At 37.6% G+C, this 21,057-nt stretch overlaps 1 protein-coding gene across 1 annotated transcript in view; it reads right to left on the bottom strand.

The window, feature by feature from the left end:
- Nucleotides 1-21,057, bottom strand: part of NWD2 (NACHT and WD repeat domain containing 2) — a 56,981-nt gene that overhangs the window by 5,709 nt on the left and 30,215 nt on the right. Inside the window, exons 4-6 of the mRNA XM_056323177.1 lie at nt 4,394-4,597; nt 2,431-2,575; nt 1,542-2,131 (exon numbers count right to left, since the gene is read on the bottom strand). Coding sequence (XP_056179152.1) covers nt 1,542-2,131; nt 2,431-2,575; nt 4,394-4,597 — 939 coding nt within the window. The remainder of the gene's footprint in view (nt 1-1,541; nt 2,132-2,430; nt 2,576-4,393; nt 4,598-21,057) is intronic.

Here is a 21,057-nt window from a genome sequence, read left to right as displayed (position 1 = left end):
AAATGAAACACAGTAACAGAGTTTATAAAAAGTGATTGCCTGTATGTACATAAACATTTTAAATGTTACTGGTTGAATGGAAATGCTTTTACTGGCAGAGTTCAAGGTAGGCTTGATTTATATACACTGAATGAAATTCATATCATATGCCATATTTGTTTAGCACAGGTAATACCTCAAAACACTAAGACCCAGATCCACAGGCTTACGTCTAAGGGGACATGAGTAGAATGTAGTCCATAAATCTCAGGGCACTCTTTGCAAAATCTGTGCCTCACTTCTGGAAGTCAGTAGGTAGATTCTCTTATAAATAGACTTTCTTAGACACTAAGCAATGTCATCCTTGGCCAGGCAGACCATCTTCCCACCTAAACTTAACATTGATTCCCAGCTGAGTATAAATGCGTGCCCTGATGGTTTTGGAGGACAGGTATCAGAGCACAGATTGCCCTTTACTAGCTGGTTACCTTCACAGAAGTTCTCTGCTGGACCACAGTTCTGTCTTGGTGTGCCTGTGACTTTTGCTCTTATGTGCTGCCACAAAGGATAAAAGGTATCTCTTGCTGTATTCTTTGGTTAGCGTACTCTAAGCAAGTGAGGAATATGGCTTTAAGTCCTCTCTGTACAGGCTGACACACTCATTTCTCTTACTCAGTCTTTTAACCTCACTTTAAGTTATTACAGAATATTTTAAAAGTGTAACCAGAGTCTCTAGGTTAACTTATATACCCAGATCTGCAGTGAGGCCTTGAGTTGCAAATCCCTATTTCATATATGCAACTAATGTGAGTCTACAGGAAGTTACAATTGGGAAAGATATGGGATTTTAAACATTATTGTACCCTTCTCCATTTCCTTCTGGCTGAAACAGCTGTTCCCCAGCCCACTGTGTTAAACTCCCTGAGCACCCTGCAGAGAACTCGAAGTTGTGACTCCCAGCTGGAGAATTTGGCTTAGAGATGCCAGCTTGGTCTTTTCTGCAACTGGTCCTGCTTTGCACAAAGTGTTTCACTCATTTCCCTGTAGTACTCAGCTCAATGACTTAAACAGCATACGTCAGATAAATACGTACAGGTATTTTTGCAGGTTATTATAGATAGATTTGTAGCAAGTGTATCATACTAATTCCGGAATAATTTCTGATGAGAACATAAGATGGCATGACTTGGAAAGACATATTGTATTTGTGATTAAAACTAAAACCAGCATATGATATTTAGATGGTTTCAGATTGGTAGGACCTCAGTGGAACAAGAGGGAAAGAGATCCTTCTGAAATACATGTTGTTATTTCAAAAATATATTGATTCCTCTTAGGTTTTTAAAAGCTCTGATGAAGTTTTGGCTAAGCACATACTATTATTGAAAGGTAAGTATTTTTTGAAATATGTGTACAATAATACGAAGAATATACTTTTTATTTTTAATTTATATATTACAGATTGATATCAGGCCTGTTGATAAAAGGAAGAATGAAAACTAAGCTGGCCTTTACACACTAATAGTCCTAACATCACCATATTATGTAAGGTATTTATTTACCTTCTTCGCCACTTCAGCTAATAAAAGAGTCTTCCCTGTGCATGGTCCTCCATATATGATAAGAGGGTTAATATGTCCTATTTTGCTAGGTAGAACGTACTTGTGAACTATGTTTAGTGCCTCGCATCTATATTCATAAAAAGCGGAGTATGTTTTACATAGCGATGAGTGCTGAAGAACTTCATCGTACAGCAAGTCTGTCTCAGTGTCAAAATTCTGCTGCACTGTTGCTTGGATTATATCAATCATGTCTTCATAGAACTGTTTACCGAGTCCTTCAATGTAATGGTTCTCCACTTCTTGGGAGTAACCCAGTTTCATGTCACAGTGAGTGACAGATGTGTACACTCTCAGATTGGACGATGCGACAATGGTAGGAATGAATTCATCCCTGAGCTTGATCAGTTTCTCATGGGCTTCAGGATCTCGTAGAAACTTCCCAGCTGTATGCACCACATCCATGTATTTTCCCATCTCTGGAATTTTAACAAAACGCTCAATGTTGGCAATTTTCCGAATGTAGCAAACACACTTCTTTAGGAAAGCGGGTGTTTGTTTACCCAAGGCAAAATCAAGTTCATCTTCAATAGCTGAGTTGGAAAGAGAACACAAGAGTCTCTGTTAACTTTTCTTTATAAACACTTCAAGAACATCCCCCCACCCCCACCATGCAGACTCTTGAATGAATGCATCCATTTTTTGTAAAACACAGAAAAAGCACAGAAAAATTGCTGGGTGCTTTCATATGGGTTTTGGTCTCAAGCAAGCACAATGAACTTTTTTTTTCTCCAATTACATGAGAAATGCTGACAGAAGTACATTTTCCTGTTTGTGGAAAGGTTGGTAGAAAACACAGTAAATGAAAATATAGAAATAATGAGAACTTTACCAGAGGAAAGATATCTCTTTGCTTGGCTGTGTTTCATTTTTCCTTTCTCATACAGCAATTTCACAGCAGTCTTAAAAATTTTCTTAATCTCTTCTGATATATCTTGCCATTTGTTTTCATTAACAGAGTTTGAAGAAGATTCCATCTTTAAAAAATACCCATAGTTAAACAGTAGCTGGAATACACACATTTACAACTTCAGAAAGTAAAAGTCTAACATTGAAGGTCATAAATGCCATGGTTACACAGAAACATATACACTAAAAATAAATGAGTAAGAGTTCACTTTTTATACTGCAGATAATCATAATATATTGCATTTTAGAATTCTGAAAGTTTGCTACTTTGAGTATTTTCTGAATTCCTACTGTAGGCAGCTAATGCAATATTTTTCAGGAATAAGACCAACAGTACCTTTATTGAAAAAGGGTTTTGAGAACTAAGCCTGAAATAATGATAATAAAGCAGCAGTAATACTGCTAAAATTATTGCTCATTTAATAATAAGAAATAATAATAATAATAACAACAATAATAATAATGATAATATTATTATTATAAAATTGGATCTCAAAATCTGAATTTGGATCTGAAAATGAGGTTCCTGGTACCTGTAATTAAGACCTAATATTAGCTTCCATATTTGAAAAATACAAGATTATATGTGATATTACTTTCATTCACTCATTGCTATAGTAACAGTAATCTTACAGTCACCAGAGAGGGACTTTAATATAAATTCACTAATCCTTTCTGATGGTATCTCACAGGTGCCACAATGGAGGTTTCTCTAAGGCAGCTAGTAGTCACTGCTGCATTACTTGCTGCAGGTGAAGTGTTCAAGGGGTCTCCAGTTTTCCTGGAAGGTGTAATAGGAAAAAAGGCAGCCTCCAGGACAAGCTCCCTAGCAACCCTTCTTTGTCATGTTCAGAGCTGTGTATCTTTTATTACTTTTGGTAAGTTTATGAGATGAAACTCTCATTAGTTTTAAGTTCTCACTCCTGTGTATCAGTAGCTTGTGGAAAGGTAAAAAGTTTTAATAACAAAAAAGTCAAGCTTTATTCAAAGAGATATTGTGGGCATTTGCAAAAAAATGTGAAGTTACAAAACTTGCTTCAAAATCAGCCACATTATACTGTCTTCAACTCATTAAAACTCTTTCTGTGTCTATGTTTTTCATGTTTTCAATGTTTTTTCATGCAACAGAAAAAACATTCTGTTACATGGTAGATGAATGCAGTATAATGGTTTAATTTAATTTTTCTTGTGTTAATACAGTAAGCACTCAAAGTGAGTACTGTTAAGGATTTCATTTTTTTGTACACTGAAATCTGTTCTTGGGTATATTGGATATGTAAGAGGGTAGAACTGAGCCCTGGGTAATATGCAGTTTTTATTGTCATTGGTTAAAGATAAATGCCTGTTTTGAAAATCATAATTAACAGTGTTCAAAAATCTTCTGTTAGAATACAGTTAATAAGCTGAAAATATGAGATCTGCCTCAGGACAGCTCTAAGCACTTTTTTGACTGTTAAAAACCTTTCTTGTATGAGGACAGAAAGGAAAGTGTGTATTTCCTCTGCAAATCCTGTTCATTGAAATCTAGCAAAAGCACAATATCAGGGCAGGAGAGCCTGAGCTCTCCCTATTCCAACATCAGAGAAGGGAAAAGAAATCTGTACAACTGTCCCACTAGCCCCAATGAGTCATGAATGACTGAAATCCACTTGCTCTAGCTGTTACCAGAGAGTGCATCAGTGCAGGAGTCATGACCCGTCATGTTCCTTGGTGTTTTGCAGCTGCTCCCTTCACGTATGGGAAAGGAGCATCACAGCACCAGTTGCCCAGCTGTGGACAGAACTGTAGAGGCTAATTCAGAGACAGCGGCCAGTGCCTGGCCCTGAGGACTGCCTGCCACTGTAATTAATAGAGAAGAATTTTGTAAGGAGGTGACTATGACTTACTGTATTCTGGTAGTTCTTCAGCATTTCAGATTTTGGTCTGAGGTAATATGCTGGTGGCACTGCATTCTCATCCCTGCAGTACCACTCTTCTAAAATCCTTGTCTCTAGCTTGGCTTCTACAGCAGCATCCAGGATCATTTCAAATTCTGCTGACTCAACTTCCCCTGGTATTCGGATATTCCCGTACTTCTCTCCCAATAGGCCCTGTGTATTTGCAGGAAAGTAGGGATTAATTTTTTCTTTTTAGTTATGCAAAACCCCTCCTCAGGATCTGAATTTCATAAAAATCAGTGTGGTGTTAGTTTAATGACTTTGAAATTACTAGGAAGGGAAACATACAGTGTAAGCTGAATAACTGTTAAGGGTACTGTACTGAGCTGTATTCTACTATGATGAGTTAATAAAATTTCAAGTAGATGCATTGTCTTTCATAATATTAAATGGCAAGAAAGATACAAAGGCATTCCAAACAAGTAATTAAAAACCACCCAACATAGTTAGCACAGTATTGACTTATGTATTATTAGTCACAGGTTGGGATTAATCTCACATGCAAAAGCGAATGTGGAAATCCTTTTTCCTGGACTAAGGATAAAGATGCATGTCTGGATTCTTTATGTCTTGGCTTTATTCTTAGTTCCCACAGTAATGGAACAGAAGATTTTATGTTCTCTTTGATAAAAATTCACATGATGTTACATACAGCTCCTATTGGTATTGTTAAAGATGTGGCTTATACCAACAATACCAAGGATCAATGTTACAGAACCACAAGCTGCTTTGCTGTATTATATTCACTTGCTGCAAAAAACGTTCAACGTCTTTGCCCCAGTAGCTGTTCACTGAATGAACAGTGGGGGCACGGGAAAACAGTTTTGACCTAATACCAAATAGGAATGGATCAAACCCCATTTTAGTACTTAAATGCACATATTTCCTATACAGGTAAAGGTTTGTGGAAGTCAGTTCATTTATAAACTGTGGCACAGGAGATATTTCACTTTCAAAAATGAGAATTAAAATATTGGTTGTGATGCTCTGAATACACTTTTTTTGAATTTACTTCTGTATTTTGCTGTCTGTAAATATTTCATAAAAATACAATTGTCATGTTCTTCAGCTTTAGAGAAGATAGAGTTATAGGATATTACTGCATTCTTTTGACATTTTTTTTTCAAATTTGTGATCATCAGATTAATTCTGCATTCAAATCTTAGTCCAAGGAAGTCAGTGAGAATTCCTACTTCGTTTAAAATAGGATTTTTTAATTTCTTTCCTCATTTAAATGTATTCAGTAAAGATTTATGAGTTAATGAGAAGGAGTACTTAATATGGAGAGGAACCAACAGTGTCAGCATCTTGATTTGAATCAGAAAGACCTCTTAGTAAAGCAATGCTAATGCAAATACAGTAATACTCTAAAAATGTAAATTACCTTGTTTGTAAATAATAAAAATCTAAATATTCATTATTTTTAAACCACTCATCATAATGAGAAGCTGTTTTAAACTCTTCCAGCTGTAACTAAACCTTGAAAATCAATAACTGATGATGATGAAGCCTGCTTCACTGATTATAAAAGTGTGAACCTGCAGACCACTTTTCTGAATCCAGCTATGTTGGCAGAAGGTACTCAAGCAGCTCATCATCCTAGGTGCTGCAGCTTCAGAGCAGAGATGTCAGAGCAGTGCACGTGAACACTTCCTAACTTCTTTTAGGCAAAACCACCTCAGTTAGCTTGGACCACAGTTCACATTGTGTAAACTAATCTGCCTGATTTTTGCCTGGAGCAGATCAGGAAGAACTCACATGAACTACAGTGCTGGCTCTTATGACAAGTGGTTGACACCCTCCAACAGAGGAGTAGTGACAGAAAGCTGGCAGACAGGAACAAGTCAATGCCTGTCCACTGTTTAGGAGAAAAGAAGGAATGTAGGAATTGTGATAGTTCATATAGGTCAGGTTCCAGTCTCTGCCAAGTCCCAGCACCCAAGTCCTTCAAGAAGCTGCTCCAATAGAGAGGCATTAGGGGAAAGATGGGTTTTGCCTGGCTGTCCATTCAGATTCCACAGTAGCTTCATTCAGGGTGCACAACAAGGAGTCAGGAGAAAGGAACAAATGTGTTTAGTAACTAGAATTATATAATAATAATTTTAATGAAATGATCCAGTATTTCTCTAACATGAATTTATTTTTTCTGTGTGGTCATTCTAACTAGTAACTCCCCTCACAGAGAGAGCTATGTTGCTTCACATAATGAGATAACCAGGGAAAAAGTTTTTACTGTTCTAATCTATTCATAGACCTCTATTAATTTTGGAATTCCGAAGCTGCAGAAGTTAAACAATATAATACTCTTTTCCTTCTTTATTCGAGTGAGGCTAATAACTCATACCATGCTGAATTGCAAGACTTTGCACATTCAGCTTGAGAGAAATTTATCTCTCAGAGGAGCTCTGCTATGCAGATTTTGCTATTACCTTGTACAGCAATTATTACTTGAAATTCATTTGTCTACACTTTTTCTGAATTGAAGTCCAGTAGATTCAATAGGCAGTTGCCTGAGCAAAGATCGATAGCTGGGCCCTTCATTAACAATACTAAAATGTCAACATTAAAATGTCTGTTTTTAATGTACCGCATTTAATCATCGAAATTTGTTTTGGAATTATTCTGTGTACTTTTCTGCTTCTCTGGTACAGTTTGTGCTCTTCTCTCTCCACTGTACTATAGGTAAATAACAAACAGCAGTACTTTAAAATGAAAGGATGTATGTTTTTTTCTTCTATCTTATCTGTCATTGCAACAGATATTATGTAAATAATGTGTTAGGGATCATCTTCCTGGCTACTTGAGCAAAACACAATAAAAAGGGACATGACATGGTCAGAATACTAGAATCATTGTGGATGACTGTATCATGAGCTTTTAAATTAAATGGAGGCCTATGCAAGTATTATTTGAAAGCCTTCACTTTTTAAAAAATCAAATGTTAAACAATAGAGGACATTAGCATGGTGTATCTTTGTGCTAGAGATGGCATTGCTAATATTTTACTAGAAGTCTAGCATTAGTTGAAGGAAGAATAGACACACGTAGAAGAGAAATCACACAGATAGAAGAGTGTCCTCCATTTGGGATGATGGCAGTGAATATCCATAAATCTTAATAAACAACATAATAAACCTTGTATCATTTTGCTTTGAGGTCTTTCTCCTCATTTTGGTTGGTTGTGGTTTATGGAAAACTTAAGGTTAATCTTAAAAGATGACACATGCATAGTGCTAGGAAGAAAAGGAGTGAGAAAGTGTGGAGGAAAGAGAAGTCTGAGCGAATATACATTGCACTGCAAAGTGAAAACTGAGTCTAGCTTGTTATTGTTGACATCTAGTGTTTAGGAAAGCCTGCAGCTAACAGCTATACCAACAAAGGAACACATCAGTTGAATATCATGTAAAGATATAAATGTTTTTTATTTTTCCTATTTTTTTTTTACATTTTTTTTTTACATTTGCTTTTAGAACTTAGAAAAAGTTGGCTTGGATCAAGGCAAAAACAAAGCTGCAGAGGCCATGCCAGCACCCCATTGCCATGTATTTTTTCCCTGAGAACTGCTCAGGGAAGAGCAGGCAGTATGGTGCTGACCAGTCTTCTGTAACTGTGCCAACTGCACACCAGAAAACTATTGCAGGGATTGTGCTACAAGTCCTTCATAGAAGCTGCATGAGCTGGCCAAGCCCAGAGTATACTTCTGAAATTTGCCTAACTCAGGAATACTGCTTCATGTGACTGATGTGAACAAGGACTCCATGTTTTAGCCAAAACTTAGGCATTTCTGCAATTAAAGCAAAGTTAAGGACAAAGCTAAACAGATTTTGAGGACACCTGTGGCACCTACTTGGTCAATATGTGCATTCAGAAAGCTAATTAAATTAGTTGGTTTCTTTGATATTCTAATACATTCTAATAATTGACAAGTAAACAAAGAGAAATAGAAATAGGAACATGACAGGGAATAAAAAGAACAGCACTGGTATGAAGAAGGGAATTGTTTACACACGTAGAACCAGCAAGTCATAAATACTGTGCTGAGCAGGTCTGTCATTTAGAGCAAGGCAATCCCAGATGTTGCATTGCAGCTGTGTTCCTCTCAGTGCCCCCAAAAAGTTAGCTGAGGTTCTGGTATTAGTACCTGACTTCTTGTAGCCATTTGATAAATATTCTGGTAAATATTTTATGTGGTAGTAAATTCTTCATGGAATTATTTCTGTGCTTTCTGATAACACTGGGCTAGCCTCAATCTACAGCTCAGTTTCACTGGCCATTTAACTGAGGTATTGAAACACAACTCCTTTTCATTTTTCTGGAGAGGACAAAAGTAACTGACACTGTTTTTCTAAAGGACTGCTATATCACACCCCAATGTTGAAAGCAGGAGGCATGCTGAGTAAGTGCCACTGTTTTCTACTGTGGCACTAGTGCTCAAATGCTATGTTGTGTCACTTAAACACACCAGGTTTCTGGGGAACCGTTCTTCACCTAAATACACCTTTCTCTAGAAGCACTGTGTGTTTTCCATTAACGATGGTCACTAGTAAAAAAAAAAAAAAAAAAAAAAAAAGACTATAAACAGAGTATATGTGTTTGCTGGAATCTTAATAAAATATTGTTTGTAACGCTACATGACAGCCTCAGGATGGGTGTATTTGCGTGGCCAGGCTGTGAAAAACTACACCTTCCCATGTCTGGACACAGTGGTGAAGCTTGAAAGTACCTCCTTCTAGCTGGTACCGGGGAATAGCCACCTCCCCTACACAATTTTGGTGTCATTATATTTAAATTTATACCTGGCTGTGTAAGTGTAGTCTATCAGGGTACTACAAAAACACTCAAACCTTTAGAGGCCTAAATAAGAAGCTCTGAATTGCACTTTCCCTCCAGGGGCTTCAGTGTCTAAACTGCATCAATGCCAGAGGTTTGCAGCAGCCTCTGGAAATTGCTCTGTCTCCATATTCCTTATACATTCAAGTAAACGCAGATTTCTTCATAGAAAAGTGAAGAAAAATGAAGCAACAGAATTGAAGGAAAATACAATTTCTCACAATCTTCATGTTGTTTCATACTAAGGCTGCAAATAAACATTATCATTATTTCAGACCTTTATGAAAAATACCACAGTACTTTGTAGCAATAATTCAAAACTTCAATTTGTGATAACAACATTGCAGCATTTTTATGAATATTATAGGAAATTATTTTTAAAGGGAACAGTAATGTTTACACTATGTTCAGTACCAAGAGACAGTTTTATATGTGGACTCGTGAATCAAAATCTCCCACCTGATGAGTCATTTTCCTTTAATAGTAAAACAACAAATTAAAGATTCATTAGACTGAAGGTGATTGAACTGTTTAAAGCTACCAGACTGACAAACATGTATAAAACCCTCAGCAACCACTTGTATCTAACAAAACTTTATAGAATCAATGCAGAGCAACCTCAGCAGTAGTCTTGCTAGCTTCGTTCAGCCTGATGGTGAAGTAACTATTAAATAAAGATTAAAAATTTACTGTTTCAATCAAGATGGGAAATATGTTTTTGTTGTAATATTCTTGGCGCGGAAAGATACTAAAATTATAGGCATAGTCACAATAATGACCAAAAGGAGGAAACTAACAAGATTTGGATTTGATCTTGAGATATGATAGATTCATAGTGCATGTCATGTAATTAGTTCAGACATCACCACTGAAATGTTTATGAAACCCAATACCATACCTTATATTAATACAGAACAAGTTGAAGTTTTAGATATATTTAATTCCAAGATATTTAGTGGTAATTTTAATAAAAAACATGCTGTCAAATATCAGCAAGTTATATTCATTATTAATTGGTTTAATTTATCTGTTTTTTTTAAAATAAATTCTATATTAACATCTGCAAACCAAGTAGTTTGAAAAGTCAGATCTGTAATGTTTTCTGAAGTGATTTCAGATACCTGTCAACTTGAAAACAACAAGTTTTTTTCTGTTTTGCCAATGCAGAAAGCTGAAGATTCATTGAAAGTACAGATTTGTAGTTGTATCCAATGATCTTTTGCTGGACTTCATGGAATCAGTCCTACTACTTTTACCTCTTGGTCTTTGTGAAGTTTCACATGTGACACTAAAGCGCATACATATGTCCTCTCTGCCTCTTCTCAGAGCCGTCCTGGACTGCCAGCTTTTTGAAGCATAAGCACTCAAGAAATCATCTTTGAAGGAGTTAAAATCTAACCACAATTCATTTTTTAAGCTAAGATACCTCTGTGTGTCCAGATCTGAGCACCCCTTAAACGATTTGTTTTTTTCAAGATCCATGATGGGTTAGGGAGTATTGTTGTCCCCATTTGACATAGGAATTATGTGCAGGGCATTAAGCCTGGGCAGGGATTCAGAGCTGTGACAGGTACGCAGTGGTTAGTTATAACTGGGTAGTGGAAGCTGTTCCTAATTCACAGCCTGGTCCTTCTTACAGAAACTGCTCAATACTGAAGGAGGAAAGCCCTGCCCACTTGCGAATGAGGACCTGAGCGACTCACATTTCAGCCTGCTAAATTAATGTAAACTTAAACTGAGATGACTTAAAGTAGAACAGCTCCATTAGTAGAAAGAGTATCTCACGTTATTGAAGATGCAGGGAATGTTTCACGCTTTGGCTGAAAATTGCCTGCAGGCACCCAGCATCAGCATTCAGGTGCCACTGAGATGCACCAAATGGTTCTTCAGCAGCTGCTTGACTTGTAAGGACTTAAGTACTTTTAAAATGCCTTGGGATATTATGCTTATCTGTTGCCAGGGTTTGGCAAATGCTGCTCTCACGGATGTCCCGGAGGTGTCCTTCCACTATCCCCATGGGAACTGTGGATTGCTGTCTGATATGTCACCCCTCACCAGGCAGCAGAAAACTGGTGAGGAGCAGGCTGTAGCTAGTGGGTCATAATCTAGAGCCAGGTGGGTAATAAGGGAGCTCATCCATAAAGCAAGAGGCCTGTTTCAAAATCTCTCCTGAACTGGAAAAAGGACAAGTCTGTGGTCACCAGGTATATACTACCCTACTCATCAGGCTTCTGGACAGGAATGATTGGTTATGTCAGTATGTCAGAGCTCCTACTAGTGCAGCTCCTTTCTGTACAAGAAATCACACAGCACTGTATAAGTAACTCAATATTAATTGGGGCAGGATCATGAACCTTATCTTTCCACAGTTTGCATGAGTGCCCTAACCAAGGGCTACAAAGTCAGTCCTCTGGATCCCTGTCTCTCCTGTGGTCACTTGCTCTTCACTGCCTTCTGTGAATTGTGGGGCTTGACACCTAACTCCCTGCTTCCTCAGCCTGCACTTCTAGGCTTCCTTCCTCTGGTAGCTAAATCTTTCTTATGAAATAAAAACCTTTTTCCTCTTTAAAGCCATACATTTCAGTCAAATAGCATTTTGCTCATGGAAACATGGTTTTTGCTCTACTGCTTACTGTGATGTTAATGTAATGTATCTATTAGCTAATAAAAAGAATCTTAATAGATCAGATTTCTGTAGAAAAAAGACACATAAAGAAAAAATACAAATAAAAGATTGACATTTCTATTTAACACCAGTTTTAAAAGGCCTCAATTTTCTTCTAAATATTTTGTCTAAAAAGCGTACTTATTATAATCAGATGCCAATACCCATCAATTTCTTTCAGTTGATATATATATATATATATATACAAATGGAAAACAGAATAATTTCAGCATAACTAACGAAATGCTCCATTCTTTTCAAACCTTAATTTTATATGTATAGTGGTTACATTCTGTGTCCTGTCATACTGAATTCGGAGGTGGTTACACAGTGCATTTGCATGTGTGAACCTACTTAGGTGGCACAACAGAGTCAGGGAAGGCACGCAGAATTTGTAACATGTACATGTGTTTACCCTCCTTGTCTGCAGAGATGTGGGCTTAACTGACATAACCAAATATACAGGTAAATCATGTTTTGAAACGCTGGAACAAATGGTCAGGATAAAAATTTTTAAAGACCTTATATTTAACATTTAATTCAAGGAAATTTAGTATAACTATAGGCCTTTTTTATTTGTTGCCAGTATATTGTAACTCTGTTCTAACAGTATCCTATATAAATTACTTATTCAATATGAGATGTTCAGATGCAACTAGAGATATTTTTGGGAAAAAAATGAAAACCAAAATAACAGGATTAGCTGGAACCTTGTTTCTGAGAAATAAATATGATTTGAATCGAAACTGAGAATTTGCTATCAGAAACAAACAGAAAAGAATGTCCCTTTTTTATTACTTATTTTTTTTTAATTCTTCTTCTTCTTCTTCTTCCTTAAGGGAACAACAGCCAATTCTTCTCAAACTCAAAGCAAAAATGCTAATGGCTAAGCAACAGTGAATCATCTGAATTGAAACCTGAAAATTGTATTTACTTATTTTCAATGTACTAATGATTTCAGTAAGAAGAAAAACAAATATATGAATTAATTGAAAATCTCAATGGAGTATGTATGTTAACTGCTTGTTAGGACAAACTCCAAGCCATTAAACTGAACGGAGCTGAACAACAGAAACCAAGATGGAAAAAGCTTTAATAATGCACTTAATCTAAACCAAGTTTTAGGAAGCTGGAGTTCCAGAGTAGCTGGTGCCCAAGAGTTGTCCTGAAAATAGCTGCCTCTACTCTTTTTTTTTTTTTTTTTTTTTTACTTCTAGCTACAATACAGTACAGTGTGAGGACCTCCTGATACAAGCTCAGAGAAAATATTCTTCAATTAAATACATTTGACTGCTTTTCTTGCCTATTCATGGTAGTGATCAAAGGACAAATGTTATGTTGCATTGGAATTAAGTCCCCCCAGAATACTTCCATTAGAAATCAAATATATATATAAAAAAGACAAAAATGTATTCTGTGATTTCTAGGACTTACAGGTCAAAGTGCCTTCAGAACAACATTCTTGTTCTATCTTACAACCATTGGCAGTGCAAGTTAGTAGACAGAATGTCAGAGCTGCTGCAAATCTCTTAAATCTTCTTTCCACATTTGCTTCATCTCAGTATGGAAAATGGTAACTTCCTGATGCTTTTGCCACTGTCTTAGATTTCCTATCTCTAAAATGAAGCTAACGATAGCTTGCAAAACAAGCTTTTCTATTTTGAGTGCTGATATGCAAAAGAACTTGTGTATTTATGTATCAGCAGGGATGGGTCTGTTGCTTTACATTATTTGTCCTGTTTAGTTTTTAAGGGGAAAATGATACCATAGAGCAGTATCAAACATTTTCATTTGATGTTTCTCCATACCTAGTGATAATAATAGTGTCCATATCTCAGTTCTTTCATTGAAGCTTAAGGGTAAATAGATTTAGTTTTAGAACTTCAGCTGACTGTACAAAACATAAAATAAGAATACAATTTTTAATTGAAATTACTGAAGTGAATAGAAAACTTAAGGCATAATAAAGACATCTCGTGCTGAGAAATAGATTTTTTTTTCCACCTGCCTGGACATGCATTTATGTTCCTTGTCTTGAGAAGTTTTGCTGTGCATTGTTTCACAAAGCCATGCCTAATTTCTCTCTTCCTTTTTTCCCTGGAGGCACTGCAGAAGCACAGGGTAGGGAGGGCTTGGGGGGGTTATACGTATTTCAGAAACTTGAAATGGGTATTGGTTTTAGTTCCATGAAAAACACAAAAAGGGCTGTTGAACTACCTTGTAAGAAAACTGACTGGAATTGGGATTGGAAGGATGAGGTGCAAGTGCTTGAAAGTTTTTTGCTGTGAGTAATGTTCCTGACATAATGTGTAAGAAGAAAATGATGATGGAGTCACTTGATGCTTCACTGTCTTTCAGAAAATTAAACGAGAGCAGCCAAATCCAGCTGTAAACAAACAATTCCCTCAGCTCTGAACTCCACCCACAGTGCAGTATTTTTAAATCTCAAAGCTTTTCCCTAGTGGTACAGAGATATGAAATAATGATGAGTAATTTCTCAGGACACAGTGGGTAAGAGCTAACTGTCCATCACACAGAGTAAATGTGCTTTCTCAGAAGAAATTAATGACTTCCCTGATACACTTCGCTTCATCAGAAATCTCCTTCCTCCTGGCTATGGAAGCATCAATGGTCTTCCTCCACACTTTTTCTCCTGTCTTCTACATGATCATGTGTTGCTTCTTTCTTCATTGTTTGGCATTGCTGGGTCTTTGATCTCCCGGAGTGTGGGTGCAGGTGAGAAAATTAGTCAAAAGGAATGAAACTAGGAAAGAGTTCTGTGGACAAAAGTAGGGTAGAGCAAGGACCAGAGAAGATTTTGCCTACCTCTGGCTACAGATTTGAGCTGCTCATTCTGATTCACCTCCAAAGAAATGTAACATTCTCACTTTGGGTTTATTTTTTGAAACTGGTTGGGAGATTTCTTGACAGAAATGGTGATGAAGGACACAGAGAAGGTGGAGTTACTCAATACTTTCTTTGCTTCAGTCTTTACTGCCAAGGCCAGCCCTCAGATTTCTCAGACCCTGGAGGCAAGAGACCAGGTCTGGAGAAAGGAAGACTTTCCCCTGGTCGAGGAGGATCAAGTTAAGAGATCACTTAAGCAAACTTGACACCCACAAATCCATGGGCCTTGATGGGATGCACCCCTGAGTGTGGAGGGTGCTGATGTTATTGCCAAGCCACTCTGCATCATCTTTGAAAACTCATGGGGAACAGAAGTGCCTGAGAACTGGAGGAAAGCCAGTGTCACTCCAGTCCTCAAAAAGGGCAGGAAAGAGGACCCAGGAAACTACAGGCAGGTCACCCTCACCTCCATTCCTGGAAAAGTGATAGAACAGCTCACCCTGAGGGTTGTCTCAAGGCACGTGGAGGAAAAGAATGTTACCAGGAGTAGTCAACATGCATTCACCAAGAGGAAATCATGCCCAACCAACCCAATAGCCTTCTGTGATGGAATGACTGGCTGGGTAGATGAGGGGAGACTAGTGGAGACTGTCTACCTTGACTTCAAGAAGACTTGTGACACTGTCTCCCTTAACATCCTCATTATTAGGATGTTAACATGCATTAGGGGGAGCATGGCCAGCAGGTCGAGGGAGGTGATTCTGCCCCTCTGCTCTGCCCTGGTGAGGCCATACCTGGAGTGCTGTGTCCAGTGCTGGGCTCCCCAGTTCAGGAGAGACAGGGAACGGCTGGAGATGGTCCAGCAGAGGGTTATGAAGATAATGAGGGGACTGGAGCATCTCCCTGGTGAGCAAAGGCTGAGAGAGCTGAGCCTCTTTAGCCTGGAGAAGAAAAGACTGGGGAGGGGATCTTATCAATGATACAGATATCTTAAGGGTGAATGTCAGGATGATGAGTGCCTTTTCAGGCTGTTTTCAGCAGTGCCCAGTGCCAGAACAAAGGGCAATAGGCACAAACAGCAGCCAGGAAGTCCCGAGTATAAGGAAAAACGTCTTTACTTTGACAATGACAGAGCACTGGAAAAGGCTGCCCAGAGAGGTTGTGGAGTCTCCTTTTCTGAAGACGTTCAAAACCCACCTGGATGGGATGCTGTGCATCTGCGCTAGGTGAACCTGCTTTAGCAGGAGGTTGGAATACATGATCTCTAGAGGTCCCTTCCAGCACTGGCCATTCTGTGATTCTGTGACAGGCATCTACATTTTTCATCTCATATAAAACTCTGGATCTTGCAGGTAACTCCTACCGCAGCCCATATCCCTGTTAACTCTCTGACAAGGTCCTGTAACACTTTACAGCAGTAAGGCTGGGTGGAAAACCAAACTACAAGGGCTAGGTTTAAGAAAAGATTTTAGCGCACAGCCCAGACTGGAGTCAATAATCTTATCTGTGGAAATTACTATTGTTCCTACAGGGAGTTGGAAATGTACCTTTCCTGAAAACAGCAAGGAGATCAATCTTGTCTTTTTGAGCAGGGCATGGTGGTGCAGCTTCCCCAACTTTGTAAAATAATCACAACACTAACCCAAGCAGGGAGGAACTGTGATAGGGTTTTAAATCCTGTCTTGCATCTCATAGGTGAATTCTGGCTAATGGAGAAGAGCTTTTCTTGCTGTTGCTGTTCCATGTGCCTTACTGAGCACCCACAGATACAGGCATCATGAAGCCAGAAAAGAAGATATTCTGAGCCTATCAGTGTAGTCAGCTGAGAGGACAGGGCACTGGCTTCTGGACACCAAGCCCTGGAGTTAAAAACTAGGACTCTTCTTCATTCTTACTGCCCTGTTTGGTATGCTTCATATGTAAGAAAGGATGCTGCCTCCTGCTGCATCCATGCACCCTCTAAAAAGAAGGGGCCATATCTTTATTTTCTGTGAAATATGATCTTGCTAGTGTTTATCAGAAGGGCAGTTTAGTTTCTAAATTCCCATTTTGGGATGGTATTTAAGTAATAAATGATTAGCCAAAGAGCTTAGATTGAGGTAAAGTTGAGCATGGCAAGAAGAGATGGATCAGGCACTTCAGGGGTTGACAGAGAGGCATCTAGCCAATTATTACGATGAGAATGCTAACCTTAATTAATTTATATTAAATATAAATCCAGCTTTCCATAAAGCCACCTTCACAACTGCCACATTTCAAAAACTATTGTTCTTTAAAACTACCCAGTGTTAGTTTTCCATTTATAATATAGATGAAAAAAATCACCTTTATAAATCCCCTTAGCTTTCACTTGCCATATTTCTTCAAGAATGGAATAGATCAAAATAAAATCTTATCTATAGTAGCTGTCTACTAGGACATCTCCATGCCTTTTCTAACACTTAATTTTTAACTAAAAGATAATCAGGCTTAAGTAAGTGTACAAGCACTAAATACTAAATGCTGCCTGCAGGTAAGGTCAAGTCATTAGCCAAATGTTTAAAAAATCTATAGCAAACCCTCATGGAAATGAATGAAATATATCAGGTCATGACACCTCTCTCAGTAAAAACACTATCTTGCCTATGCCATACAATGGCAAGATTCAGAGGCAGAGTATATGCTCTGCAAAAGTGTGTGGCCAGGTGACAAGTTGTTTTTCCAGCCGTGAGTACTACTATTCTAAATTTTTTTAAAACACTGTTAAGGATTAATTTCTATGTAAAAGAGTTAACAACAAAAGTTTACTCATAAACATGTAGTTTACTCCTAATAATTACAGTCTACATAGTTTTCTATGCAAGTATTCTCTGCTTCATTCTTTTCAAGGTGAAATGGAATAAAAAGTTACTCTGTGAGGTTTTCCAGTTATGGAAGAAAGAAGCATATGATAATTAGTTGCTACATTGCACGATAACGGAACAGTAACTCTATGAAAGCACCTTGCACTGAAAGCATATATTTTAAGAGAAAAGAGGCAATATGTTATGGATGCATACCAGTATCACTATGAAGAACACTGATACTGTGTCTTATTTTACCTCTGTAAATCAGTATCTTTCACGGAAGAAAAAAAGATCTTGTGAAATTATACACTCTGATTATCTTACAAAAAAAGAAAAGACCCAGCTACTTCTAGTTGGATTTAACAATAATCAGAGTGAAATGTGAACTAGTTACTTTGTGGGTAGGTATTTGTTTCTGGGTCTGTTATTCGAGAACGGAAGGATCTCTCAAGTGAATCTCTGTAGTTGAGAAAACGGAAGGTATATATGCTAGGTGCAAGCAACAGGATTAATATCTCTCTTTGTACTTATCAACTGCCTGCTAAATACTGTAATGTATGCTGTTTCTTTACACAGAAGTAGCATTGCAAGGTTTAGGATTTCCCCTGCCCCTGGTAAAATAGCTGATATTGGCTTTCTGATCTACAGTTTCATTTGCAGAGCAGACCATTACATCTAGCTGATTACAGTACTGCCTCAGAAGATGGTATGTTAAAGCTCTTGAGGATCAAGAGAGAATAAATCTCATAAATCTCATGCAGCCTATTTCTTCCTTTACACGCTACACAGAATAATGGAAGTCTGAGTTCATGCTAATCTTATTCTCCCTAATATGATCATTTATATTAAATATAATACTTACCTTTCTGGGAGGCAGCACCAAAAATTCTATTTATGTAAAGAAATACAGTGACTTAGCAGAAAATATGTACAGTCTTTTGATGTAGGCTGAAAATGCAAGCTATTTTAAGGCTACCTCAAAACCCATGCAGTTTCTCTGTTCCATGGAAAAACTGCCTGATGAATCTTGTAGCTATTTTCCATGGGATATGTTTTAAAAAATGGTAAGCATTTTTAGACCCTAGATTTTAGATTTAGAGAATCAGAGATGATTCACAGGAAAGTACATTCCCAACTCTAAAGCAGATCAAGGAACTCACTTATAATATCTTAATCATACAAATATCCCCCACGCTTGATTTCACTTTGTGTGTATATCTGTTGTTCAGAGATAGACAACATGAAATGGGATATACACCCTTTGCCTGTTGGTCTGGAGGCTGCAAAAAAAGACCAAGGCTTGCTGAGGGGAATGTCCATCTAAAACAGGATTAGTGTCCGCAGACATATACTTTACTTCAGATTAATGCCAACAAGTTCTATGGAGCCATTCCTTTTATATTGTATGACCCCGAACACACTTATGTTAGAGCTTTTATTGGGATGGGTTTTTTAATCAGATTTGGAGTGAGAAGAAAATTTATAATTTGATATTTGTTTCTTGGAATATACTTCATTGGGAGAGGTAGGCGGTCGTGTGATGTCTGGTTCCAGCTACTTCTCCTCATTCACTTAAAAACTATATATAGAGCTGCTTCCTTGAGAAAAATGTACCAAGAGCATGTAACTCCAGCTGAATTCCCAAAGAGCACTGGGTTCTTAGATTCCCCCTAAACTGGCTGTTTTAGTATGGACACGTTTAACTGACTTTAGCCTCCCTAACTTAAAATGTGTGGCAATTTCCCCAGGAGAGAAAAAGCAAAATGTAACTCAGGTGTTCCAGAACCTGTATGTATTTGGTTTTCACATTAGAAATAAACCCTAAAGTAACACCAGAACTGAAATGGGAGTTGAGGAGATTCAGCAGAGCTGGAGTAATATAATTTGGAATTTTCTCTGAGCTGGAATGCGCTCAGAATTAATTATCAATCATTTGTACTAAGCAAAGAGAACCAAGTACCAGTGTACTTTGTGGAATGATTAAAGTATGCATTGTACTGTAGGAACAAAAAGATCCAAAGACGTAAAAAACCTTTAACTCCTCAATCAATTTACCATATTTTATCTTCAATTTCAGGGTGATTTAAGGACATGCCAAATATTGTAAACTGCTAATATTCTTTTAAAAACCTAATGGAATTCCAATTTTATAATGCTAGGTCTTTTTTAAGGGTTTATTAATGCTGAAATTAATAACAAGCTGTCAATAATTTGAGAGTGATAATGTAAGTTACAGTGGCTGTTCAGAGCAGGTAGAAAATGTGTTGACTATTCTTTAAACCAGATTATTTGAATCCTGGGTGGAGAGAATCTCTGAGGTTTGTACAGACATATTTAACTGAGGTTACAAGTTACAAGTGATAAACTAACATTTAATTTTCACTTCTCTCTTTCATTTTACAAATTTTCAGGACATAGCCATGCAAGAACAGCAGTTCAGGCAGAGACTGTGTGGTGCTGCACAGATGGAAAAGAGCACCCATGTGTTATAACTTGCAGGGTGTGTTTGAAAAGAAGTGCAGAGAAGCCTGCCAGTTCTCTCGTCTGTACTAAGGCACAGTCAACAGCAGGTTAGTACTGCAGTATTAGTTAGGGAACCCCGATAAAAGGGCAGTAAGCTTACTCTGCACATAATCACTACAGACTAACGACACCCTAAATAGCTCAAAGCCTTAACTGATATGAAGCACAGTACTTGGTTTGCTAAGTCAGCAGTCCAACTCCCTAGTGTCTCCTTGCTGTTAATGGAGAAACAGTCATCCAGAAGATGACTCGGATGTTACTGGAGGTACCTGTATCCTTCTATTAGTTGTTGAAGCTGAGACTAGTTCTGTAATAGATGAATCCTGTTCATTTTCAGTACTAGTTGTGGGATGATAATATAACCTTTACTGTCAATCTACGATCCTGTCTACACTGCCATCTCCTATGAGTTTACTAGGAAACATAACCCAACAAAATATATAGGTTCCAGGGATGCACTAAATGTATTTTGTCTTTGGTATCATTATGTAATGCAGAGTTTAAGCAGTTCACAATTTAATAAATGTACTGCATTTCAGTCTCCCCACGTAGATTCCAGAGACAACCAGCATGATTTCTGCAGAAAATTTGCACAGAAACTGTTTTTCCCACAGAAATAGTACTTTTCCCCTCATAAATAAGTCTTGATAAATGATTCTGTAGATCAAAACCAGCATGGTATGTATTTACCTACAGTAAAGGCTATGAGTTTTAAAATGATCATGTATAATAGGCACTGATTTCACCCAGAAAATAACCAATGAAACAAAAAACCCAACCAAAACAAAACCCAAACAACTCCCCTTTCCCTTAATTGGATTGTGTGTTGATAGAGTTTAGGCAGTAGATAAGAGGAAGACTGTATGTTCCCAAAGAAAGTGTCACAGGAAATTAATTACCCATTTTTTTCAGAACTGTTTCGT

Source organism: Falco biarmicus, chromosome 1 (assembly GCF_023638135.1).
Source record: "Falco biarmicus isolate bFalBia1 chromosome 1, bFalBia1.pri, whole genome shotgun sequence".
In the NCBI taxonomy this organism is placed as follows: Eukaryota; Metazoa; Chordata; class Aves; order Falconiformes; family Falconidae; genus Falco; species Falco biarmicus.
The sequence above is the reverse complement of the archived record's forward strand: the minus strand, read 5'-3'. Positions and strand labels throughout refer to the sequence as shown.